General features: G+C 39.6%; 1 protein-coding gene across 2 annotated transcripts in view; it reads right to left on the reverse strand.

Annotated features, from left to right (window-relative positions):
* Window positions 1-21,085, reverse strand: part of Pcyt1b (phosphate cytidylyltransferase 1B, choline) — a 93,532-nt gene that overhangs the window by 63,295 nt on the left and 9,152 nt on the right. The window contains exon 1 of one of the 2 annotated variants that reach the window (XM_003466411.5): window positions 1,958-2,326. The exons of the other annotated variant lie outside the window; for it this stretch is intronic. Coding sequence (XP_003466459.1) covers window positions 1,958-2,074 — 117 coding nt within the window. The 5' untranslated portion in view covers window positions 2,075-2,326. Of the gene's footprint in view, window positions 1-1,957; window positions 2,327-21,085 lie in introns of those variants that run through there. 2 annotated transcript variants of the gene reach the window in all.

Raw genomic sequence — 21,085 nt, forward strand, 5'->3', positions numbered from 1 at the left:
GAGGGAAAAAGCATATGGTGAGAGTGTGTTGTAAGGGAAAAATCTTCTTTGAGGTATATTGCTTTGGGTTCTAATTCCTGCCTCTGCCCCTTCCAAGCAATGTGACCCTTGGGGAAGTCACTCACTCTCTAGTTTCTAAAGTGGAAATGAGTTGAGGCTATAAACCCTGCCAACTTCACAAGATTCTTCTGAGTTATCACCTGGGTTGAGCTGTCCAAAGTGAAAGAGGAAAGCAACTTGGACTTTCTTCCCTCTCTTGACTTTCTCTGCCCACCCCTCTCAGGGAGAAGCAACAAGGAGCAAAATAACTAAAAGGTGACAAGGGAAGGACAAAAAGACACAGAGGCTGAAATGATACATCAATTAGAGCTGGATGCTGCCTTGCTTCTGCCCTTTACATTTGTCCATGAATATGTGATACAAATTTAAACAATTTTGGCTGATCTTATAACACACTTCTAGTAGCCAATTTTTTCCCATTGCTAAACTCTTGAGTTATTAAGTGACCCAAAGGAATCCCTTAGTAACACACTTTTTGGGATGCTTTATCCCACAAAAACATAGTTGTTACATTGCATATTTCATTCAGTCACTGGCTAAAGGGCTGTGAAGCAATTAATATTAAACTACCCTTTAAAAACACATTGCGGGGGCTGGGGATTTAGCACAGCGGCATAAGCGCCTGCCTTGCAAGCAGGCAGTCGTGAGTTCAATTCCTGGGTACCGATAAAAAAGGAAAAAGACAAAAAAAATTGCAAAAAATAGAAACAGTGAATAAAAGCCCACAAAGTTCTAATACAACTTCCCTTGTTTTTCTGCCTTTTAGGAAATTGTTCTAAGCCTGCCTTTAAACCTTATTAAGAAATAACAGTTCCATCCATGATGGGTTGGCTTTGAAAGCTGTAAACCCTCATTTTGGGAGTTCACAGAAAATGTTACATCACAAAATCTTAAAAAAAAAAAAACAAAAACACTCTTCCCAGGGTAGAACTCCACAGCCAATCGAAATATTGCACCTTTCAGCTTTAAATTACTAAGAAAGGATAGCTCTAGAGTGTCTCTGAGAATTTTGGGGGTCAAAGCTGGGTCTCCCGGGGCCCTAAGGAACTTTCAGCCACAGAAAAAACCATCACCCATTTGGTGTTTTTGATTCCTTGGGGGCACATGCTGAAGTATTGGAGAACAAACTTCCACATCTACCTAAGGGATCACTAGGAGTGGTAGAGAAACTGAGCAGATTTGGGATATCAGTTACTGCGATGAAGGAAGCACTGAGTGCCCCGTTTCCACATTTTCATTATTAAAAGTATGATCCCCATTCTAAATAAATGTAGCCTCCCCGGATTTCCACTACCTGAATGGAAACCTTCATGGCATACTCCGGACATTCTTACAATTCATTTTAAATGCACGGCATTTCTAAATACCTCCTCGAAGGACTTATTTATTTGTGTATTTCGAAAATGTCAACCGAATGGGGAAGTTTTACTTTTGTGTCGTTTTCATTTCCTCCAAAATTGTCATTAGGCACACATACACACAAAAAAAAAATCAGTCGAGGACCAAAGCATTTCTGAACTAGAATTTCGAACTTAATGAGGAACTCATTGCAAGCTTTGCAAAGAGAAAACCATTTTAAAATTGCACTGTAGGATTTTTACCTCCAGATGAGAATACACCTAAGAGGAAACAGGCCATCCCATCCTCCCAAATCACAAACACATAGCATATCCCAAGCAGCCCGTTTCCTATCCAGCCAATACAATAATGCTTTGTACACTGAGAGCAGCGCCCGGTATAGAAGCTAAGTGTAAACAGCTGAGGAGGATTAGGCGGTAGCTCCATTCTCATTTACATGAAAATCCTCTAAGCATCCTTTCCTCCCTGGCTGCGGGCGCATAAGGAACTCTTTTGTGCCATAGCCACGCATACATTTGCATCCTTTGTCTTTACTTACCAGTCGAGGCTGTGGGCATGTGTGCTCTATTTCCTCCATGGTTTCTGAGGGAGGCTCATTGGAAAGGGATTTTGGGATACCTGTTTCTGACTCAGCATCAGTGGTAAGTACTGGCATGGCCAGTGACTGTCCCTCCAGCTCTATACCCTCTGGGAGTCTCCTCCCAGGCAGAGAATGTTTTCTTTGTCACGTATTTTTCTCTTTCCTACCCATCCCCCTTCTTTTTCCCTTCTTTCTGTCTTGCCTGGGGAAGCAAAGAGGTTAACCTCCGCACCCCCGCCCCTTTCTTTCTCGGAGAAGCCAAGAGGCAAGGCCTCAGTTTATCACTATAACAACCAGGCGGCACTGGAGCTGCTGGTGCGGATACAGTATCCTCATTTGCATGGAGCGCTCTGGTTGGCTACTGTCATCATAGTACCACTCCGCCGGGGAGCGGCCGGACCGCATTGGCTGGCTAGCCGTACCCACAGGGCCTTAACTTGCTGCTTTTGTTTCTTCTATTTAATACAGTTGCAAAGATCTCAGTCTCTTCTGGGCAAGGGACCAGGGCTGCACTACCCAGATAAGATAAAAGCTCTTCCTAAAGAGCCCAGGAAGTCTCAAGAAAGCACATAGCAGACTTTCACTAAAAAGGACCATGTCCCTGGCAGGACTGTAGCCCGAATATTTGCCAAATAGGGGTCGCGCTGAAGACAAAGCCACTTTTGAATCCAAATTCACTTCACCCAAATGTTCACCCACTGCGCTACTTGCAACAGGAACGCTGCCAGATCCCCTGGGGCCTAATGTAGCCCTGGAGTCTGTCCCTGGGGCTGCCCCTGAAGGAACTTTCAAAGGAGGTAGATTTTCTTTGACAGCCTGCCTCCCACCTCTTACTGCCCTCTCCAACTGCTTCCTCCTTCAGCCACTCTTTCCCTTGCTTCTCCCTGCATGGTTCCATTTTCCCTGGTCTGTTTCCCTACTCCCGTTTGATCAGTCCTGGGTCCCATTTCATAAGCATGTTGCTCTCAACCAAGTGATCCTGGCAACCACAGAAACATCCTAGAGGTTAAAGATGGTGTGCCTTGATATTTTAACTTGTCGGGAAACATCCACTTTTTTTTCTTAACATCCACTTTTGAAGAGGAGCATTCTGAAGATGTACAAAGAAGAGAACTTAAAAGGGGTTCGTGCTAGTGAAATGGCAGGTGTTTAATAGTAATAAAACTATAACCACTAGCACTTATCAAGCACGACATAGTGCTAAGTTTTTAGCTACATGTTGTTTAATTTTCATAAGGATACAAAGAAGTAGGTACTATTACCCCCATTTTACAGATGAGGAAATTGCAATTTAGAGTGATTACACAGAGGGTCTCAAAACTCCTAAGTAATGGAGCTGGCATTTGAAGGATGAAGGTGGGACGGGGATGCAGCAAATGCAGTAGCAAAGCAACCTAGACAGGAAATCTCTTAGAACAGATTTCTAGGCTTCTAAATCTTTCATTTTTATCTATAGCTGTGGTTTTTCATTGAAGTGTGGCCTGGGACCAGCAGCCCCAACATCAGCATCACCTGGAAACTTGGTAAAAATACAAATTATTGACCCCATACCAGACCTCAGACCAGATTCAGCAGGTCTTTGGGTGGGCCTGGTACTTGCATTTTTTTTAAATTTTATTTAAAAGGAAAAAGAGAAAAAACAAAACAAAACAAAGCGGTGCAAGTGTACAAGTAATACAGAACTACAAAAAAAAAAACAGTAAGAAATCACCAATTAATAGATTACACATTATCGTCTTAGAGATAGTTGCTCAAGTCACAGTATCAAAGCATACAAAGTGAACATTCAAACAGAGAGACTGCAAACAGTTGTGTTCAATGATCCAACCAAAATGAATGCCTGGGCAAAGCTAATGTTGCAGGTCTGGCAATCACATTTTAGAACTATAGTCGGAACAATGAGATAAAACAAAACCAAAAAAGCCAACCCTCTCTAATCTGCACCCCCATTCTCCTCCCCCGCAAAAACCTCAGCACTGATCTACATAGTGATGCAGGCCTGTAATCTCCAGCAATCTGAGACGTTGAGGCAGAAGGATCACAAATTCCAGCCCGATTTGGGCAATTTAGTTACTCTCTCGCTATCTATCTATACCTGGTAATATAGCGCAGTGCAAAGGCTCTAGGTTCACTCCCCACTACTAGGGAAAAAAAGTCCTTCCTCAAATAAGCAGAGAGGGTTGGCCCTAAAATAAAAAGAAAAAAAAAAAAAAACTACAGCAGAGAATTGCATAGTTTGACACCTATACATCCTAAAACATTGACAAGTATTACCTATGCTCAAGAAAATTCTACTGAGACAAGAATTTATTGATGCTTTGGTCTTCTAAAGAGAGACCCTCTCCCTCCTAGCTTATGTGCTTTCCTGGAAGCACAAAACATCTCAAACTGCAGGGTTAGCTCTTTGAAGCCAATCCACATGGAAGAGCAAAGCCCTGCCTTACATTTAAAAGCCCCCTTTCCACCCATGCTGAATGATATGAGTGTGATTTTTATTTTAATATCAGTATTTTCTTTGCCTTAGAACTGTGGTTCCCAAAGTGTGGCCCCTCAAAGAGCTGCGGAAGCCTTGGCAATTTGTTGAAAATTCTCACTCTCCTCAACTTGAACATTCTGAATCAGAACTGAGGTGGTAGAGCCCAGCCATCTGGGTTTTAATAAAAACTCCTGGGGCTAGGGATTTAGCTCAGCGGCATAAGCACCTGCCTTGCAAGCAGGCAGTCGTGAATTCGATCCCCGATACCAATAAAAAAAATGATAAAAAATAAAAACTCCTGGTTTTGGAAGCACTCTGCCATTTGCTACAGTTTGAGAACCACTGTCTTAGAGTCACATGGGAAAGCACCTAACTTTCAAATGTATTCTAGGTCACTGGGCAGCCAGCTTGGTTTCTAATCAGTCCTTTAAATTAGACTAGAAGATTTGCTTGGTCACCTGCTTACTTAGCAGAGTTCAATGTCTAGCTGGGTCCTTGTGAAGCCCTCCTGTCCCAGAGCCTGGAATACCTGCTTATACCCCTGGCCTTTTCTGGCTCAAAATGGGAAGATGCCCACTTCCTCCTCTCCTCATCTGTCCCATCAAATCAAGAGGCCACCTCTGCCAGGGATGTGTATCTTAATTATCTCACCCATGTTATACCCTTATCCATCCCAAGTCCTTGAGCCTTGCAATTTAGACTTCTGTCTGAGGATCAGCTCTATAAAATAATTTCATGTTCACTAATGCTATTCAGCCTAGTCTTTGGTTCCTTGCATCCCAGTGGTTGAATCCCAGCATGTCTTGTAGCCCCCATGGGAGTAGACTCAAGTACCACTCTAAGAGGAACCCTACCTAGATCCACCTGCCTTGGAGTCCAGTCTTGGCTGCTACTACAACATCTTAAAAATACTTGAATGAGTTATTTTAATTTGGATGATTAGCTGATAGTTACCAGTTAATTTCATACTATAGAATGAAATATTCCATAATCCTCTAGGAGCTACGAGGGGGTGAAAGTTAAAGAGTAGTAGAAAGGAGTTCGTTGGGGGTGATATAGCATTATTCTGTCCTGATTATGGCAATGGTTTTACAAAATCTATGCATGTATTAACATCACTAAAAGCTGCATTAGCCAGGCATGGTGATGCACACCTGTAACTCCTGCACTCTGGGAGGCTGAAGTAGGAGGATCACAAATTCAAGCACAGCTGGCAATTGAGAGACTTAGCAAGAATGCTCAAATCATTTTTTAAAAATGTAAAGGACTGGAGATGTAGCTTAGTAAAAAGGCCCTGAATTAAATTTCTAGTAACATAAGTAAATGGGAGTAGGGATGTAGCTCACTACAAAAGCCTTGGATTCAACCCTCAGTACAAAAAAACAGAAATAAACTCCGTGGATGACAGTTGTCAGCATATACTGACAACTCTTAGAATGTCTCTACTCTTTGTTCCAGGGATTACAATTGAGAATTGTTTAAAGGAAATAATAAGAGAAGCCCATAAATAATTACGTATAAATATACTTAATGCAGAACTAGTTGCAAAAGCAAAAGATACAATTTATAGCAATAACAAAAGTGATTTAAATTCTAAAAATTCACATATAGTACTATACAAGATTTTTTTTTAATTTTAAGGAGAAAAAGAAAAAAAACAGAAAAAGGGTACAAGTTATACAGAATTTCAGAAAAAGCTAAACAGTAGGAAATTGCTAGTTAATAGATTACATATTGTCATCTTAGAAATAGTTGTTCAAGTTACAAAATTAAAGCATATAAAGTGGACATTCCAACAGTGAGACTGCAAACAGTTCTGTTCAATGATCCAACAAAACTCAGTAATATGGTTATCTATCTTATACACTTAAATATACATGCAGTTATGTCCTTTAGAGCACTTTCTTTTCATCTCTTTTTTACAATGACAGTTACACATTTGGGGTTTTATTACTCCCACAGTTTTTATTACTTTTTTTTGAAGAGAGTAAAACCAAATGTGACATAACAGAACAGAGTCAGTCAAATCAAAAGGATGGACATAATACATAATGTAAAAACAAAATACAAGGTGACCAACAATGGTTACCATAATGCTTCTTGCTGTCTTAAAAAGAATTGCCTATATCATCAGTTATAACAAAATTGAACAAAACAGTAAAGAACAAAACCAAAAAAACCAAAACATTGGAGACAGTACAGGATTTCAAAAGAAGATAATAGTCAACCAGAATGGGCGTCATAATGAATCTTATTGTTGTTGCCTATACTTTCAAACTTGGTACTATCAAGCAAAACAGAATAGAGGAAAATCAGTCAAAACAAGATGGTGAGGGCAATACAGGGTTTCAAATCAAGTTAATAGGAAATCAAAGTGGGTTACTATAATATATCCTGCTATTTTTTTAAATTTATTGTCCCCTTAATTAAAAGGATAAAAATAGGGGTCTGGGGATTTAGCTCAGTGGCATAAGTGCCTGCCTTGCAAGCAGGCAGTCATGAGTTTGATTCCTGGTACCGATAAAAACGAAAAACACCAAAAAAAAAAAGGATAAAAATTAAAAAGTAAATAATAAAAAAAAGAGATTGAGATAAAAGGGCATAACAACAAAACAGCGCAGGTCAACACATAACCATTTAAGCAAAATAGTGTTTAACCACAAGATAATCCCGACATAAAAGTAGTTACCATAGTGTCTCTTTCCTTGAAATCTTTGAGTATAACTTCGTATACTCTGGCATCAAACATCTCAAGACAATGTAAAACTGTTCAAGGGAATGACAGTATTACAGGGTATTTAGAATCAACTAACAGAGAATGAACAATGGTTTCTGTTTAATCTCCTTGTCTATAAAAGTTTTTATTTATATTATCACATATAATAAAATCCAATAAGATATAGCAGGTTAAGACCGATGGGGACAGAAGAACAAAAGCTTGATGGGACTTCAAAACAAGAGATATTAAATCAGCACTAGCTATTATGATGTGTTGTTTTCTTCAAAATAGCTGTTCCTACCATCCAACCTTCTCTGCCTCATTTCTGTTGAGCTCTTTTTCTGTTATTGTCAGTTTGTCTTCTTCATTTTGCTTTCTGCTCCATTCATTGTGGCCTCTCTGCCACTATTCCTGGAATCTTGGTATTTTATTTTTTAGAATATCCTGCAGTATTCTCTGTAGAGTTGAACTGGTGGTTGCAAATTCCCCTAGTTCCTCTTTATTCTGGAAGCACCTTGTTTTTCCATCAATTTCTAGGGACAGTTGTGCAGGATATATTAATCTTGGCTGGAGGTTATTATCTTTCAAAGCTTGAATTATTTTCCCCCATGCTCTTCATGACTTGATGGTTTGTGCCGAGAAGTCTGCTGTAATTCTGATAGGTGTTCCCTTGTAAGTGATCTGTTTCTTGTCTCTGACGGCTTTTAATATTCTATTTTTATATTGGATTTTTTTTTTGTCTTTTTATCGGTACCGGGGATCGAACTCACAACTTCCTGCTTGCAAGGCAGGCGCTTATGCCACTGAGCTAAATCCCCAGCCCCTGGAAGTTATTATTTTTCAAAGCTTGAATTATTTTCACCCCACGCTCTTCATGATTTGATGGTTTGTGCCAAGAAGTCTGCTGTAATTCTGATGGGTGTTCCCTTGTAAGTGATCTGTTTCTTGTATCTGACGGCTTTTAATATTCTGTTTTTATATTGGATTTCTGAAATTTTGATCATTATATGCCTGGGTGTAGCTCTGTTTGGGTTGTAGGTGGCTCGGGTCCTGTATGCCTCATACATCTGAGTATCTTTACCTTTTGCTAAATCAGGGGAATTCTCCTGTATTATTTCTGCGAATAGCTTTTGTAGTTCATTTGTTTGTGTTCCTACCTCTTTTTTATGTTCTTAATTCTTAAGTTATAGATCCTCTTATTATCTTGTAGCCTTTGTGTTATTGCTGTTTGTTTCCTTATTATTTTTAAGAAGTTTTTCATTTCATGCTCCCACCTTACAAATCTGTCCTCTAGTTCAGATAATCTACCTTAGTTTCTTTCAGCTGTTATGCCAGCTTTCAATAGAGTTTTTAGTTTCCTGGTAATGTCTTTGAACCTGCTTCACATATTCTATGTTTTCTCTATTTTCTCCATCAAACAATTCTCCCCTTTTTTTCTGTTCTTCCATTCCACTGTCTGTTTTTTCTTGGGTGGTACTTAGCATTTCTCTAACTATTCTACTTATATCTTGCTTTATTTCATTAAATGCTTCACTTTTAAACTCGTCTATGAGGCTCTGGAGATATCGCTTTATGTCTATTGGTGCCATGTCTAATATTGCATGTTTTATGTTCTCATTCTCTTTTGCATTTACCTTTCCTGGATCAGTGTTCTCAGGATTGGGGACTGAGGACCCTTTCTTGTTGCTGCCTCTTCCCATACTTTTTGTTACTTTCATGCAAGCATATATAGGAGGCCCAGTTTTTTTTCTTTGTCGGTTACAGTTTGTTTGAATCTGCTGGGTAGGTGTTCCTGCCCACTGCAGTGTACTAGGGAGACACAGACCTGGGCATCCTCTGCTGGGCTCGCCCCTCCAGGTCAACCTACTCAAAGCTTCACTGCTAGGGTGCGCCACCAGGCGATGGTATCTGTTTTGGGGTAGCCTACTGAGTCTTAGTCCATGGCATCACCCAGCCCGAGCGCTCCCCACCAATCCCACTTGAGAGGGGAATATGCGACTAAAGTCACTGCAGCATCCTGTTCCAGCTAGTCTGCCCAGTCCCAGAATGTCCTCTGTTGGAGCCTCCTATTCTATGGAAGGGTCCCCATTCCTCTCACCCACCACAGGTTGATGCAGGGCTCCCCGCCAGTCCCGCTCTCAACTCTGTTCACCAATTCCCGCTCTCAACTGAGTTCATTGATTCCGGCTCTCAGAGCTTTCGCGCATCTCTCTCCCTGCTGTGCCGATTCAGATGCAGCAGCAATGGCAGGAAATTCAAATCGCGGCTTCCAGAGGCGGATTCCAGCTTCTGCGCTGAGATTTTATCTGTTCCTGTTATAGCACCAGGATTGCATTTCCAGTTGGTTTCTCTCAGCTTAGTTTTTTTTTGGGTCGGCAGGGTATATCTCCCCTTGCTTAGGACTCCTCACACCACACCATTCCCGGATTCTAAGGTAACAATCTCAGAGAGTCTCCGTAGCTGCTGTTATCTGTCTGCCATGTTCTCCCGGAAGTGGACTATACAAGATTTAAGAGTCATGGTTTTGAAGAAATTCTGATGTTGTGGGAACATGTTAACATTATATTGTCAGGTGAGAAAAACAGGCTAACAAATATGATTCTTAAAAAATCTCAATTATGTGATTTGTACATGCATAGGAAAAAAAGCAGTGGGGGAAAATATACCAAGGTGTTAGCTATAAAATCATTAAAATAAGGGACTCTGGTTTTCCTTTTTAAATTTTTCTGTATGTAACAAGTATTCAAAAATGAGCATGCATTACTTTTATAACCAGAAATAAATGAAAATTACCCTCCAGATGAGAGGCATCAAATGCTGGATATTGGAGTGTGGTTAAGGCAGGATTGGTTACCACAGGAGCAGATAGAAAGGGACATGGATCTCAGAGAGGAGAAACAGGAAACTGAGGAACAACTGCAGTAGACAACTATCTCCAATCAGCAGAAAAAAAATGCTTTGGAAGCTGGCTACTCAGAATAGGGAATGTTTGGGGACAGTGCTCCTGTGACCTCTTCAGATAGGACATACCTCCTGGGTGTGCGTGAGTTCTTGTCAGATCAGTGCTGCCAGGACAAGACCATCATTACCCTTTCTACTGTTTCTTGAGTATCTTTTACTTTCTTAGTGTTCTGCTAGAGATTTAGCACAGACTTCTCAGAACTGTCCACACATTGAGTCAGATAGGTATTAGTTACCGCACTTGTGAAACTTCATTACTTTTTTATTTTTATCAGCACCGGGGACAAAAAAAATAACACAGATGCTTTACCAGATTCACCAGTAGGCCAAGAACAGGCCTCTACGAGACCATGACCCCTAAAGACATTAAGGGGAAAATAACGAGAAAAAATAGAGCTTTGAAACTTACTATTAATATTTTTGGAGGGTGTTTTTGGTGGTACCAGAGTTCAAACTCATGACCTCATGCTTGCTAGGCAGGTGCTGGGTCACTGAGCTAAATCCCTGGACTTTGAAACCTATTTAAAAAAAAAAAGGACAGAAAAGGGGGCTGGGGATTTAGCTCAGCAGCATAAGCACCTGCCTTGCAAGCAGGTGGTCATGAGTTCCATCCCCAGTACCGATAAAAATGAAAAAAGACAAAAATAAATAAATAAATAAATAAATAAATAAATAAAGGATAGAAAAGGCAGAACAAAGTAATCTGTTTAATTCTTTTTTATTATTTTTTATTTTTATCTGTACCAGGGATCAAACTCACGACCACCTGCTTGTAAGGCAGGTGCTTATGCCGCTGAGCTAAATCCCCAGCCCCGATCTGTTTAATTCTTAAAACGAATTTTCTTTCTGCAACTAATAACCAAAAGAGGATTGGCTTCACTCATCCATTTGACCAAAATTTATTGATTTTAAGCAGGTATTTTGTTTGCAGTATTGTTTCAGGGCCTTTGCACTAAACTGCATTGCCAACCATTTTAAATTTAAAAAAATTTTTTTTTACACAGGGTTTCACTAAGTCACTAAGTTGCTCTGGCTGTACTTGAACTTGCAGCCATCCTGCCTCAGCCATCCAGATGCTGGGGCTACTACATCACACCTAGCTGAAAACCCACTTTTAAGGCACCAGGTACAAACACAGAGACCCAACATGACAAATCTTCTGCATAAATTACAATATGACTAACAAAATATCCTATTACATTTTATATTTGAAAGAAATTAATACTTAACACTGTCAGAGATATTTGCATTAAGAAGTCCCAAAGTTCTCAGCACTCAAGGTCACTGTACCATAATAGCTGCACCTGTGTTTGAGGTCTTCAAAGATTTTTTAAAAATCAAAATGTATTTAAATGTTGATGAAAATAAGTTGTAAATATGAATATATATTTTGTTTTGATGTAGCAAAACATACAATGGCAGTTTTTTATTTTGTTTTGTTTTTTGGTACAAATTAAAGTTGCCTTTAGCAGGAATAAATCATTCTTATCGACATAAACAGCTGTGTAGTCAGTAAAGAATTATTGTTGCTATTACTTGGTGGTATTTATAAACATTTTATTTTCTAAGTGCTTTACAATCACTTATTGTCTAATTAATATCTAATCATCTGTTTACAAGCAATAATCACACATGTAGTGCAGTTTAATCAAAACTCCAAACACAGCCATCATCACACTCAAGGATGCTGTGTAAATTTTGGTCCCTCCTTGATGGAGTTTGAGTCCAGATAAACAACTAAAACATATAACATGAAAGAAAAAAATGGATAAAGATTCCTCACCTGGATTTGAGCATACTTTGAAATCACAACTTTTGGAAGCCAAATATACTATGTGATTGTCAGTGGATAAGTAAGACAATAGGTGATTTCCAACACTTAATAGCTCAGTTTCACTGATATATAAAATTTTAATTTAGTCTATAAAATTGGGTGATAGTTTACAATAAGTGTACAAGACCAGGTACATTTCTCTTTTTTTGCCTTTTTCCTTTTTATCAGTACCAGGGATCGAACTCACGACTGCTTGCTTGCAAGGCAGGCACTTATGCCACTGAGCTAAATCCCCAGCCCCAAGACCAGGTACATTTTAACATTAAATTTAACATTGAAACTATTAACCACAATCACTGTTTCAGTAATATTAATGAAAAAGATCCAGTGTACCAAGAGTGGTTTAGGGAACTTCCAGGTTAATACTCTAACCAGGTTCAAATCTAGACTAATCTAAAATTAGCAATGAACACCTGCCAGTCTTAATTATTCAACATAAATGAATATACTACTGTTGCCCTTTACTAACCTCATGCGTTATTCTGTAAGCAATTATAGAAACCATGAGAGGATTTTTCAAGGACTTAAATGATAGCGTATTAGTCCAGTTTTTCCCCCTCCAGGATGGCTTTTCTTACAAGTAGAATTGCTGAGTCAGAGTACCTGCCTTTGTAAGATTTTTCAATACATGTTTTTTGATACTGTTTTCAACTGGTTCCCCCAGAATAGTTGAGCACACTTATATTTCCTCACATATGAGTAAAGCACTGTTTTTCTTTGTTATCAGTTTGCCATAACCACTTTTATTCCTCCTTGCTGTCCCACAGGCCCAGCCTCCGGGCACTGCAGTAGATACTGCAGGGTCCTGACGATTTTTCCTGGGGCCTTGGGAATGTGATACAAATGAGTTTGACTGGCAAGTAAATAAGATGCCAGGATACACTCCTTAACAAGCAAACTATTATTACTATCCTTGGATTTAATACTAATCAATTTTGAGTGACCTAGTCTCTAAAGTGACTGTTTTACAAAATCTGCACTTGGAATGTTTCAGTGCTCAAGGACATTTGGCTTAATTTTCTGTTTTCCTCAGCTACTGTAACAATTTGTCACAAAGTGAGTGGCTGAAAACAGCACAATTTTATTATCTTAAAATTCTGGAGCAGGGTCAGATGTTTGTAACAGAGTCTCAGTAGGCTAAAATCAATGTATTGACATGATTGCATTTCTTCTGGAGTCTCTGAAAGAGAACCCACGTCCTTGCTTTTCCCAGGTTCTCCAGGCCACCTGCATTACTCAGCTCATGTCCCGCTTCCTTCCATCTTTAAAGCCAGTTGCAGCATCACTCTAGTCTGTTTAGTAGGCTCATCTTCTATTCTAAATCGTCTGTCTCCCTCTTTCACTTAAAAGAAGCCTTGTGGTTACATTGAGCCAACCTAGATAACCCATGATGCTGTCACACCTCAAGATCCTTAATTTAATGATATCAGTAAAATTCCTTTTGTCCTTTAAGGTAACATATTCACAGGTTCTGCGGATTACAAAAGACGTCTTGGTGGGGGGAGAATCTTAGGGAGAGGGGATTTTCCGGGAGGGAGTATTAATCTGCCTGCCACACCTTTCTTAGCATGAGCTGTGCCTGGAATCTCATCTGCAGATATTTTGAATAATATATTGTCTGTGATTTTAATACTTAGCAATTTATGAAGTCTTCCTCTGTGTCACAGGCACTATGCCTGGTTTGCAGATAACAACTGACAGAGATATTAAATAATTTGGCCCAGGTCACAGAGCTGGTCAGTGGCAGAGGTGAGTTTCACATTCAGGGCTGTGGGGCGTCAAAGCCTTGGTTCATTATATACTGCCTTGGTATCTCGACATTTCCAGTGCTCTGATCATTTGGCTCTCTTTGGTTAGCCTTCGTGTTGAAAGCTTTTCATTTCATTTCTTTGACATTTAATGATACAACCTGGCTAGATAAAAGCTTTTATTAACTCCCTATAAATCTCATATTTGACTCATTCAGTAAATGTCAGCGCAGGATGTCATCATGAAACACACATTCAGAATGCTGTCAGGCTGGGGTGTAGTTCAGTGGTAAAGTGCTTCCCTAGCATGCATGAGGCCCTACTCCAATCCTTCGCACCACAAAGAAAAACAACTCGTGTCTTCACATCCTCAAATAAATCCTCCCCCAAAATACCATAAGTGAATTCTTCCTCTGCAATACAAGCCTTAAGTGGATTCACTAAGTCCTCTTCTCTGTGGGTGGCATGTACATCCCTGAATAATAATGGTGATACTGGTGAGAAATGATCTTTCCAAAAGCCCACAAGTATATCAAAGACCCCGTTATGAAAAAAAAAATGCCTAACGCTCTAGGGATCCAAGAGCATTTCTTGATACCACCATCTGTGCTTCTCTCCATAAGTTTGTCTGCTTTGCTTGCATCTTATAATGAATGACCTGAGAAGCTTTCAATAACACAGAGGTCTGGTTTCCACACACCAGAGATTCTGGTCTTACAGTGTAGGACAGAACTTTTAAAAGTGTAGGGCCACTGTGATGAAGCAGAGATAGAGGATTTTATTAAGACATGGATTTTGACTCCTTTAGATTCTCTCCCCCCACCAAGCATCTCTTTTTGGTTTGTACTAAGAGAAAGAAACCCTATTCTGTGTATGTTCCAAGAGCTTGGCTATGTAAAAACCTTCAATATGCCCCAGATCAATCTCTTTTTTTGCCTTTTTCTTCTTTATTGGTACCAGGGATCAAACTCACGACTGCCTGCTTGCAAGGCAGGCGCTTATGCCGCTGAGCTAAATCCCCAGCCCCTGAGGTCAATCATTTTTAACACCCAGTCTACCAAAGTTTCAAATGAGAGACTATGTCAAATGGCTCCTGAGTGGTGCTTGAGAGTAGCTGTATGCAGCCAGTGGGCACAGAAGCCCACTCTTGCTACAAGAAAATATTCTCTAAAGTAAGCAAGTAAGTGAACATGGGATACCTACAACTTAAAAGGAAAAGAATCTATGAAACAAGAGTTTGAATAGACTCATTCCACCATTCAAACATGAGAACTCAAAAGAACTAAAACCAAAAGTAGTGAATGTTGGCAGCTCCTCGCACATGAAATACTGCTATTGCACAAAACGTGTTTAGAATAAATCTTTTAACATTTTCATCATGGGAACTCCTCAGAGTCACTCATGAGAATCAGTTATTACTGGCATATAATCAAATCTGACTCACAGGGCCCAAAGAGGTACTAAATAGACCTATCATACACTGGTGAAGAATCCATTGGCTTTTGGTTGTTTCAAAAATGACAGAAAAACATCCTCCCAAGATGATTTTACTTTTAATGACATTCAACAAGAACAGAGGATAGCATATTCTAGTGGGAGACTCTTAAAGGGTCAGAGATAATTCCTGTGACCCTGATTTTAGATATGAGAATCCAAATACTGTGCCCAAAACTATGCTCTAAAATCAATTCTCCTAAAGCAGAGATTCCAGATAAGAATCATTTGTAGAATTTGTCAAACCACACTTTCCTAGGCCTCAGAGAACCTAACTCATTATACCAAGAAAGACCCAATAACTTGAATTTTGACCAGGTCTCCAGGTGTTACCTGAAATTTACACTTTGAGTAACATTGTTGCACAGCAGTTACAAAAATACTTTTTTTTTTTTTTAAATCGTACCAGGGATTGAACTCACGGCCACCTGCTTGCAAGGCAGGTGCTTATGCCGCTGAGCTAAATCCTCAGCCCCTACAAAAATACTTTTAAATACAAGGACTCATTAGGTGAAACTGTGAAGATAACAATATTCATTAGAATACGCGTAAGTTCTATAAATCTCTCTAAATGATAACAATTGTCAAAGGATTTAGGAGCCTACATGAAGGGACTTTCTACCAGCCAAAGATAGAAAGTTTAAGCATCAATAAGGGTAAGAACTACAATGGATTGAAACCAATGAAATATGTTTAATATTTATTTTCAAGAACTTTATTAACAGGTGCTTGCAATTTGTTTACTTTTTTTAAAAAATCAGCTTACCAATTTTCATTGCAAATTAGAGAGGAAGTTCTTAAAAATCTCATTTTGGCCAGATATGAAACAATTTAAAAACCTTTAAGAGTGTATTGAGGAAAAATAAAAGAGTGTATTGAGGAAAAACCAGACTTAAAAAAACATGCTCATCATTACCAAAGAGAGATATCTTTAGGTAAAAATAATAAAATCCCCACACTGCATAGACAATGCAGATAATTCCAGTTATCTGGTCAATGGAGAAAAAGCAAGAACTTGAGGTCTTCAGTTCCAATCTTTTGTTCATTTTTTTATTACTGGAATTTCATAAATAAGTTATGTTTAAATCCATGAGTTTACCGTACTATTGGGAGGAAAAATACCTAAATCTTCTTTTCAAATGCAATATTTTGAAAACTGGGAACTATAGAAAAACATTCATATCCACCTTGCCTTTTCTGCACTTTCTGCATGTCCAAAATATCTTTCTGGGTGCCCCAATACTGAGGAGGAATGTCTCGTCTTACAACAAGTAATGAAAAAGGTAAGAAGGTAATGGGGGTAGTGAATTATCACCGCTTCCTAGCGCCTAATGAATGCTAAGCATTAACTACTGATCATACGGCAGAAAGACAGATAATCCCACATAATTCTATACTCCCACGCTATATATGAAAGTCTTTCAAGTAAAGGGAACTGGATTTTGATCACACCTCTTAACTGAAGACCAATTTATAGGAAATACAGAAAAGATAAAGGAATACATTAACACCACCGGGGTGCAATCAGTAAAATCCAGATTGTGGGAAACTCTGTAGGACAAACTTTGTTTCTTCAACCAAAAAAATACAAAAAAACTTGTGGATTGAACAAAGTCTAAAAGACATAAGTCACTCAATGCTGTGTATATTATATTATTAAAACCCCAATTCAAAATGCTATAAAAATCATAACATTTGTAAGACAATTAGAAATCTGAAAAATTTCTGAATGTTATGGAGAAATTATTAGTTTTCAGTATAATAATAATGGTATTGCATTTTTGTTTTCAAAACTTTATTTTAGAAGTACTTATTGAAATATTTGCTAGGGGCTGAGAATTTAGCTCAGCGGCATAAGCGCCTGCCTTGCAAGCAGGCAGTCGTGAGTTCAATCCCCGGGAACCGATAAAAAGGAAAAAGACAAAAAAAGAGAAATATTTGCATATAGGGGCTGGGGATTTAGTTCAGCGACATAAGCACCTGCCTTGCAAGCAGGTGGTTGTGAGTTCGATCCCCAGTACCGATAAAAAGATAAAAAAAAAAAATATTTGCATATGAAATACATTGCTTGGATGTGCGGAGTAGATAGATCTGTAGATCAGTGTGGCTCTAACCCAGTTTTGCTCCATGATCAATTTAGTAGTATTTGGAGGAAGTTTAGTTTGTTACAACTTGGAGATGGTGCTATAGGAATCTAGTGAGTGCAAGCCATGGAGGCTGATAAACATCCTGCCAGGCACAGTCCACTGTGACAGGAAAATGGCCCTGTCTGGCCACTGATGACGTTGAATGGTGCATTTCAGCTCATGTGGGCATTGGAGAAGGCTTTGTGCTCCTGCTGGCACAAGAGAGTGGGGGAGACCTCCTCAGAGGAGTCACTTTGATCCTGTCTCCTACTAGGGTCTTATCTCCCCTGAGATGCTCTCCAGGTGCTATCTAATCCCCTCCTGCAATATGGGGCTTCCTGCCCTCTCCTTTTGATAGAACTGTAGATAGAAAAACATTCAGTTGCAATGCACAATGCATTGGCATTAGCAAGGGAAACAATGGTCATCTGGCCCGTTTTCTTTCAGTGTTACTGTTGTCAGTATGACACAAGGACCATGGATAACTGACAACATCAGCTGCTGTTTATTTGACTATGTAAATAATAAACTGAATTGTTAGACCTTGGCCTGGGCTTGTCTGATGTGTGATGCTAATAATGTAGAGACAGAAGCTTTATGTGAAGCAAGTTCTAAACCTCCCATAAGAAAAGCTATGTTTTAAAAAAGATACAAACTGGCCACCTCACTTTGTTAGGTATCTGGCCCTGTAAGTATGTACACTAAGACAATGAGTGTGAGTGCACAAATTTTGCTGTCAGACTTCTGACTCCACTACTAAGTTATAAACTGTGTGTTCTTGAGCAAATCTCTAGACTTCTTTAAGCCCCAGTTTCCTCAACAATAAAATAAGATTATTAATGCCCCTGAGAATTTTATGAGGATTAAACATAAGTGAAGTGTTTAGCAGAATGCCTTAAATAAATGCCTTTATTAGCTCTTCCTTTGTTCTCTTTGTCTCCTACTTTTCAAGACAGAAATTCAAAGAGCTCTTCTTGATATTAGGACAAGTAATTTTGATCCCATCAATTTCTTTTCAAATAATTCCCCAGAAAGTGCAGACGGCATGGTATGAAATGTTTTGTTCTGAGAGTTTGAAACAGCAAACTCTGGGGGGCTCCAGGGGATGGGGAGTAAGAAGGAAAGTGGTAGTTAATTCAAAAGTTCCCAACAAGGGGTGATTTTGCCCCACAGGGAACATTTAACAATGTCTGGAGACATTTTTGGTTGTCACGTCTTGGCAGAGGGAAGGAACTACTGATTTCTAATGGTTAGAGATGGATGCTTCCAAATATCCAGCCATGCACAAGATAGTTCCCCAAAATAATGAATTCTCTTAGCCCAAAATATTGGTGGTAGAAAAGTTGAGAAACCCTGGGTTAAGAGGAAGCTTTTCCTGGGTAATTAACTTTGCCTTTCTTTGTTCTTACCCAACACATATAGATTATTAAAGGCATGCTCAGGAGAAATCATTCAAAATGTGATTACTCCAGCTCTGTGGCCTGAATTTATTATTCATTTCTTTATGAGAAAACACTAAGTAGTGTTCTGATTTTATTGCCTTTGAGTTTCAAATACCAAACTCCAAGCACACACTGATTACTTTCTTAATTAATAGGCTGCGAAGGCAGGGTGGCTCTTCATTAGCTAGTGGGAAGGATGTACCATCTCCTGACAGCTCAAAGATCTTTGTTCCTAAGTAAGCATAGCCAAGAGGGAGAGTTGGGCTAAAGCAGATTCAGACATTGCTCCCCAAACAGATTACATATTTCTTGTTAAAATAGTCCATCTCTATTTTGATGACACCTCATGACTATGTCATTATTCAAAAGAAAGCATTTGGCGTAATTTGTCCTCCATTTCCTTCCCAGTTGATGTGGTTGTTGGGTGCAATGCTAGAGATTAGACTCAGGGCCTCATACTGAGTTACATTCCCAGCCCTTTTAATCTTCTTACTGAGACTGGGTCTTGCAGCTCTCCAGGCTGGCCTTGAGCTTGCAATCTGCTTGCTTCAGCCTCTCCAGTAGCTAGGATTACAGACACGTGCTGCTGCGCTCAGCCCTCCCTGCTCTTTCTAAAGTCAGGAAATTTGAAATCAACACCACTGTGCTATACACACTGAAAAAAACCAGGCTCACGATGATAACCATGTATTTAACTAGCAAACAAGGCCATTTCTTTGAGAGATTTTGTATAGTTTGGGGAGAGTGAAATAAAAACATTCGAGAAGCTAGAAAAGTGAGGGTAATCTGTACAAAAGTGGACTGGTTTAAGGATCTATGATGTGGTTCCTGTTTCTGTATTTCTCATTCACCCTACCCCATTTCTTTTACAAAATCTTTTCTACTCCACAGTCCAGAAAATTGGGTTGGGACCACCTGATTAAGAGAGTCAAGCCAGGGACAGTGGCACCCAGGGGCTGAAATGAGAGGATACTTGAGCCCATGAGTTTGAGACCAGCCTGGGCAACATTGTGACTGCGTGCGTGCGTGCGTGCGTGCGTGCGTGTGTGTGTGTGTGTGTGTGTGTGAGAGAGAGAGAGAGAGAGAGGGAGAGAGAGAGAAAGAAAGAGAGAGAGAGAGATTACTGACATTGGTGGTATCTCAGGTCCTCAGATTCCTTCTTTCAAGAAAAAGAACTATGAGATGGAGACAGAGTAGGTCAAGAGCTGACCTAAAGGCAGAGAAACAGGGTAAACAAAGCCTCTGAAAGCTGCCCTGGTTCCTGTCTTTCCTGAGGCCTGCTTCTCTGCTGCCTGTGGATTCTATGAGACAGTCCTTTGCATCACTCCTCTCACCAAATTACCCAAGTGAAAGAGTTACTTTAGGTGAAAGCTGTTTCTTGCGACCTCGTATTCTATGTCAGAGACAGGTGTACATACGCCTCCACTAAGAGGTGAGAGGAGTATGAGAAATGAAGCCAAGAGCTTGAGGCCACTTAGCAGTTATTTGCACTTCCAGCCTGAGAGGGTCAAGGAACAGTAGTATTCTGCCCCAATGACCGGCTCACTGTGAATGTCCCTCTTCAAACGTCCTATTGTTCTAGATAATACCACACTTCTTGTACTTTTACAGTCTTACAACTCCCTCTTGTTATCCTATTGAACTATTGTTTCTCTTATAGTGTTACCCAATTCTCCCTCTCTCTCTCTCTCTCTCTCTCTATATATATATATATATATATATATATATATCATATTGTTAATTGACTCAGCAATCAGACAATCAGATTTAGAAAAATGAGTTCATACAGGTTCTATCAACTTTCTAATATCATACTCAACCCACTCAGAGTGGCTTCTACTTCCACTACTGTATTAAAACTAAGTTATTTGTGGGGGCTGGGGATTTAGCTCAGCGGCATAAGCACCTGCCTGGTAAGCGCAAGGCCATGAGTTCAATCCCCCGTACAAAACAAACAAAAAACCTAAGTTATTTCTGGTGTGCTTCTTAGCTGCTCATAAGGATATTCTATAGCAGTGGTTCTTGGCTAGGGGACATTTTGCCCCCTTCACATGGGTTACTGTGCAATGTCTAGACAGTTTTGATTGCCACATGGGGGATGCTATTGGTATCTGGTCAGTAGAATCCAGAGATGCTGCTAAACATCTTTCAGTGCTTACAGTAGATGCCAACATTGAAATGGCAGTAATGATAGGATTGAGAAACACTGCTTCTGGGCAAAGATAGATTTTTCTGCTTGTTCATTTCTTTGAGACAGGGTCTTGCTGTATAGTTTAGTATTGTCTT

Source organism: Cavia porcellus, unplaced genomic scaffold, assembly GCF_034190915.1.
Source record: "Cavia porcellus strain 051 isolate PalLab524CR breed Dunkin Hartley unplaced genomic scaffold, mCavPor4.1 scaffold_33, whole genome shotgun sequence".
Classification (NCBI taxonomy): Eukaryota; Metazoa; Chordata; class Mammalia; order Rodentia; family Caviidae; genus Cavia; species Cavia porcellus.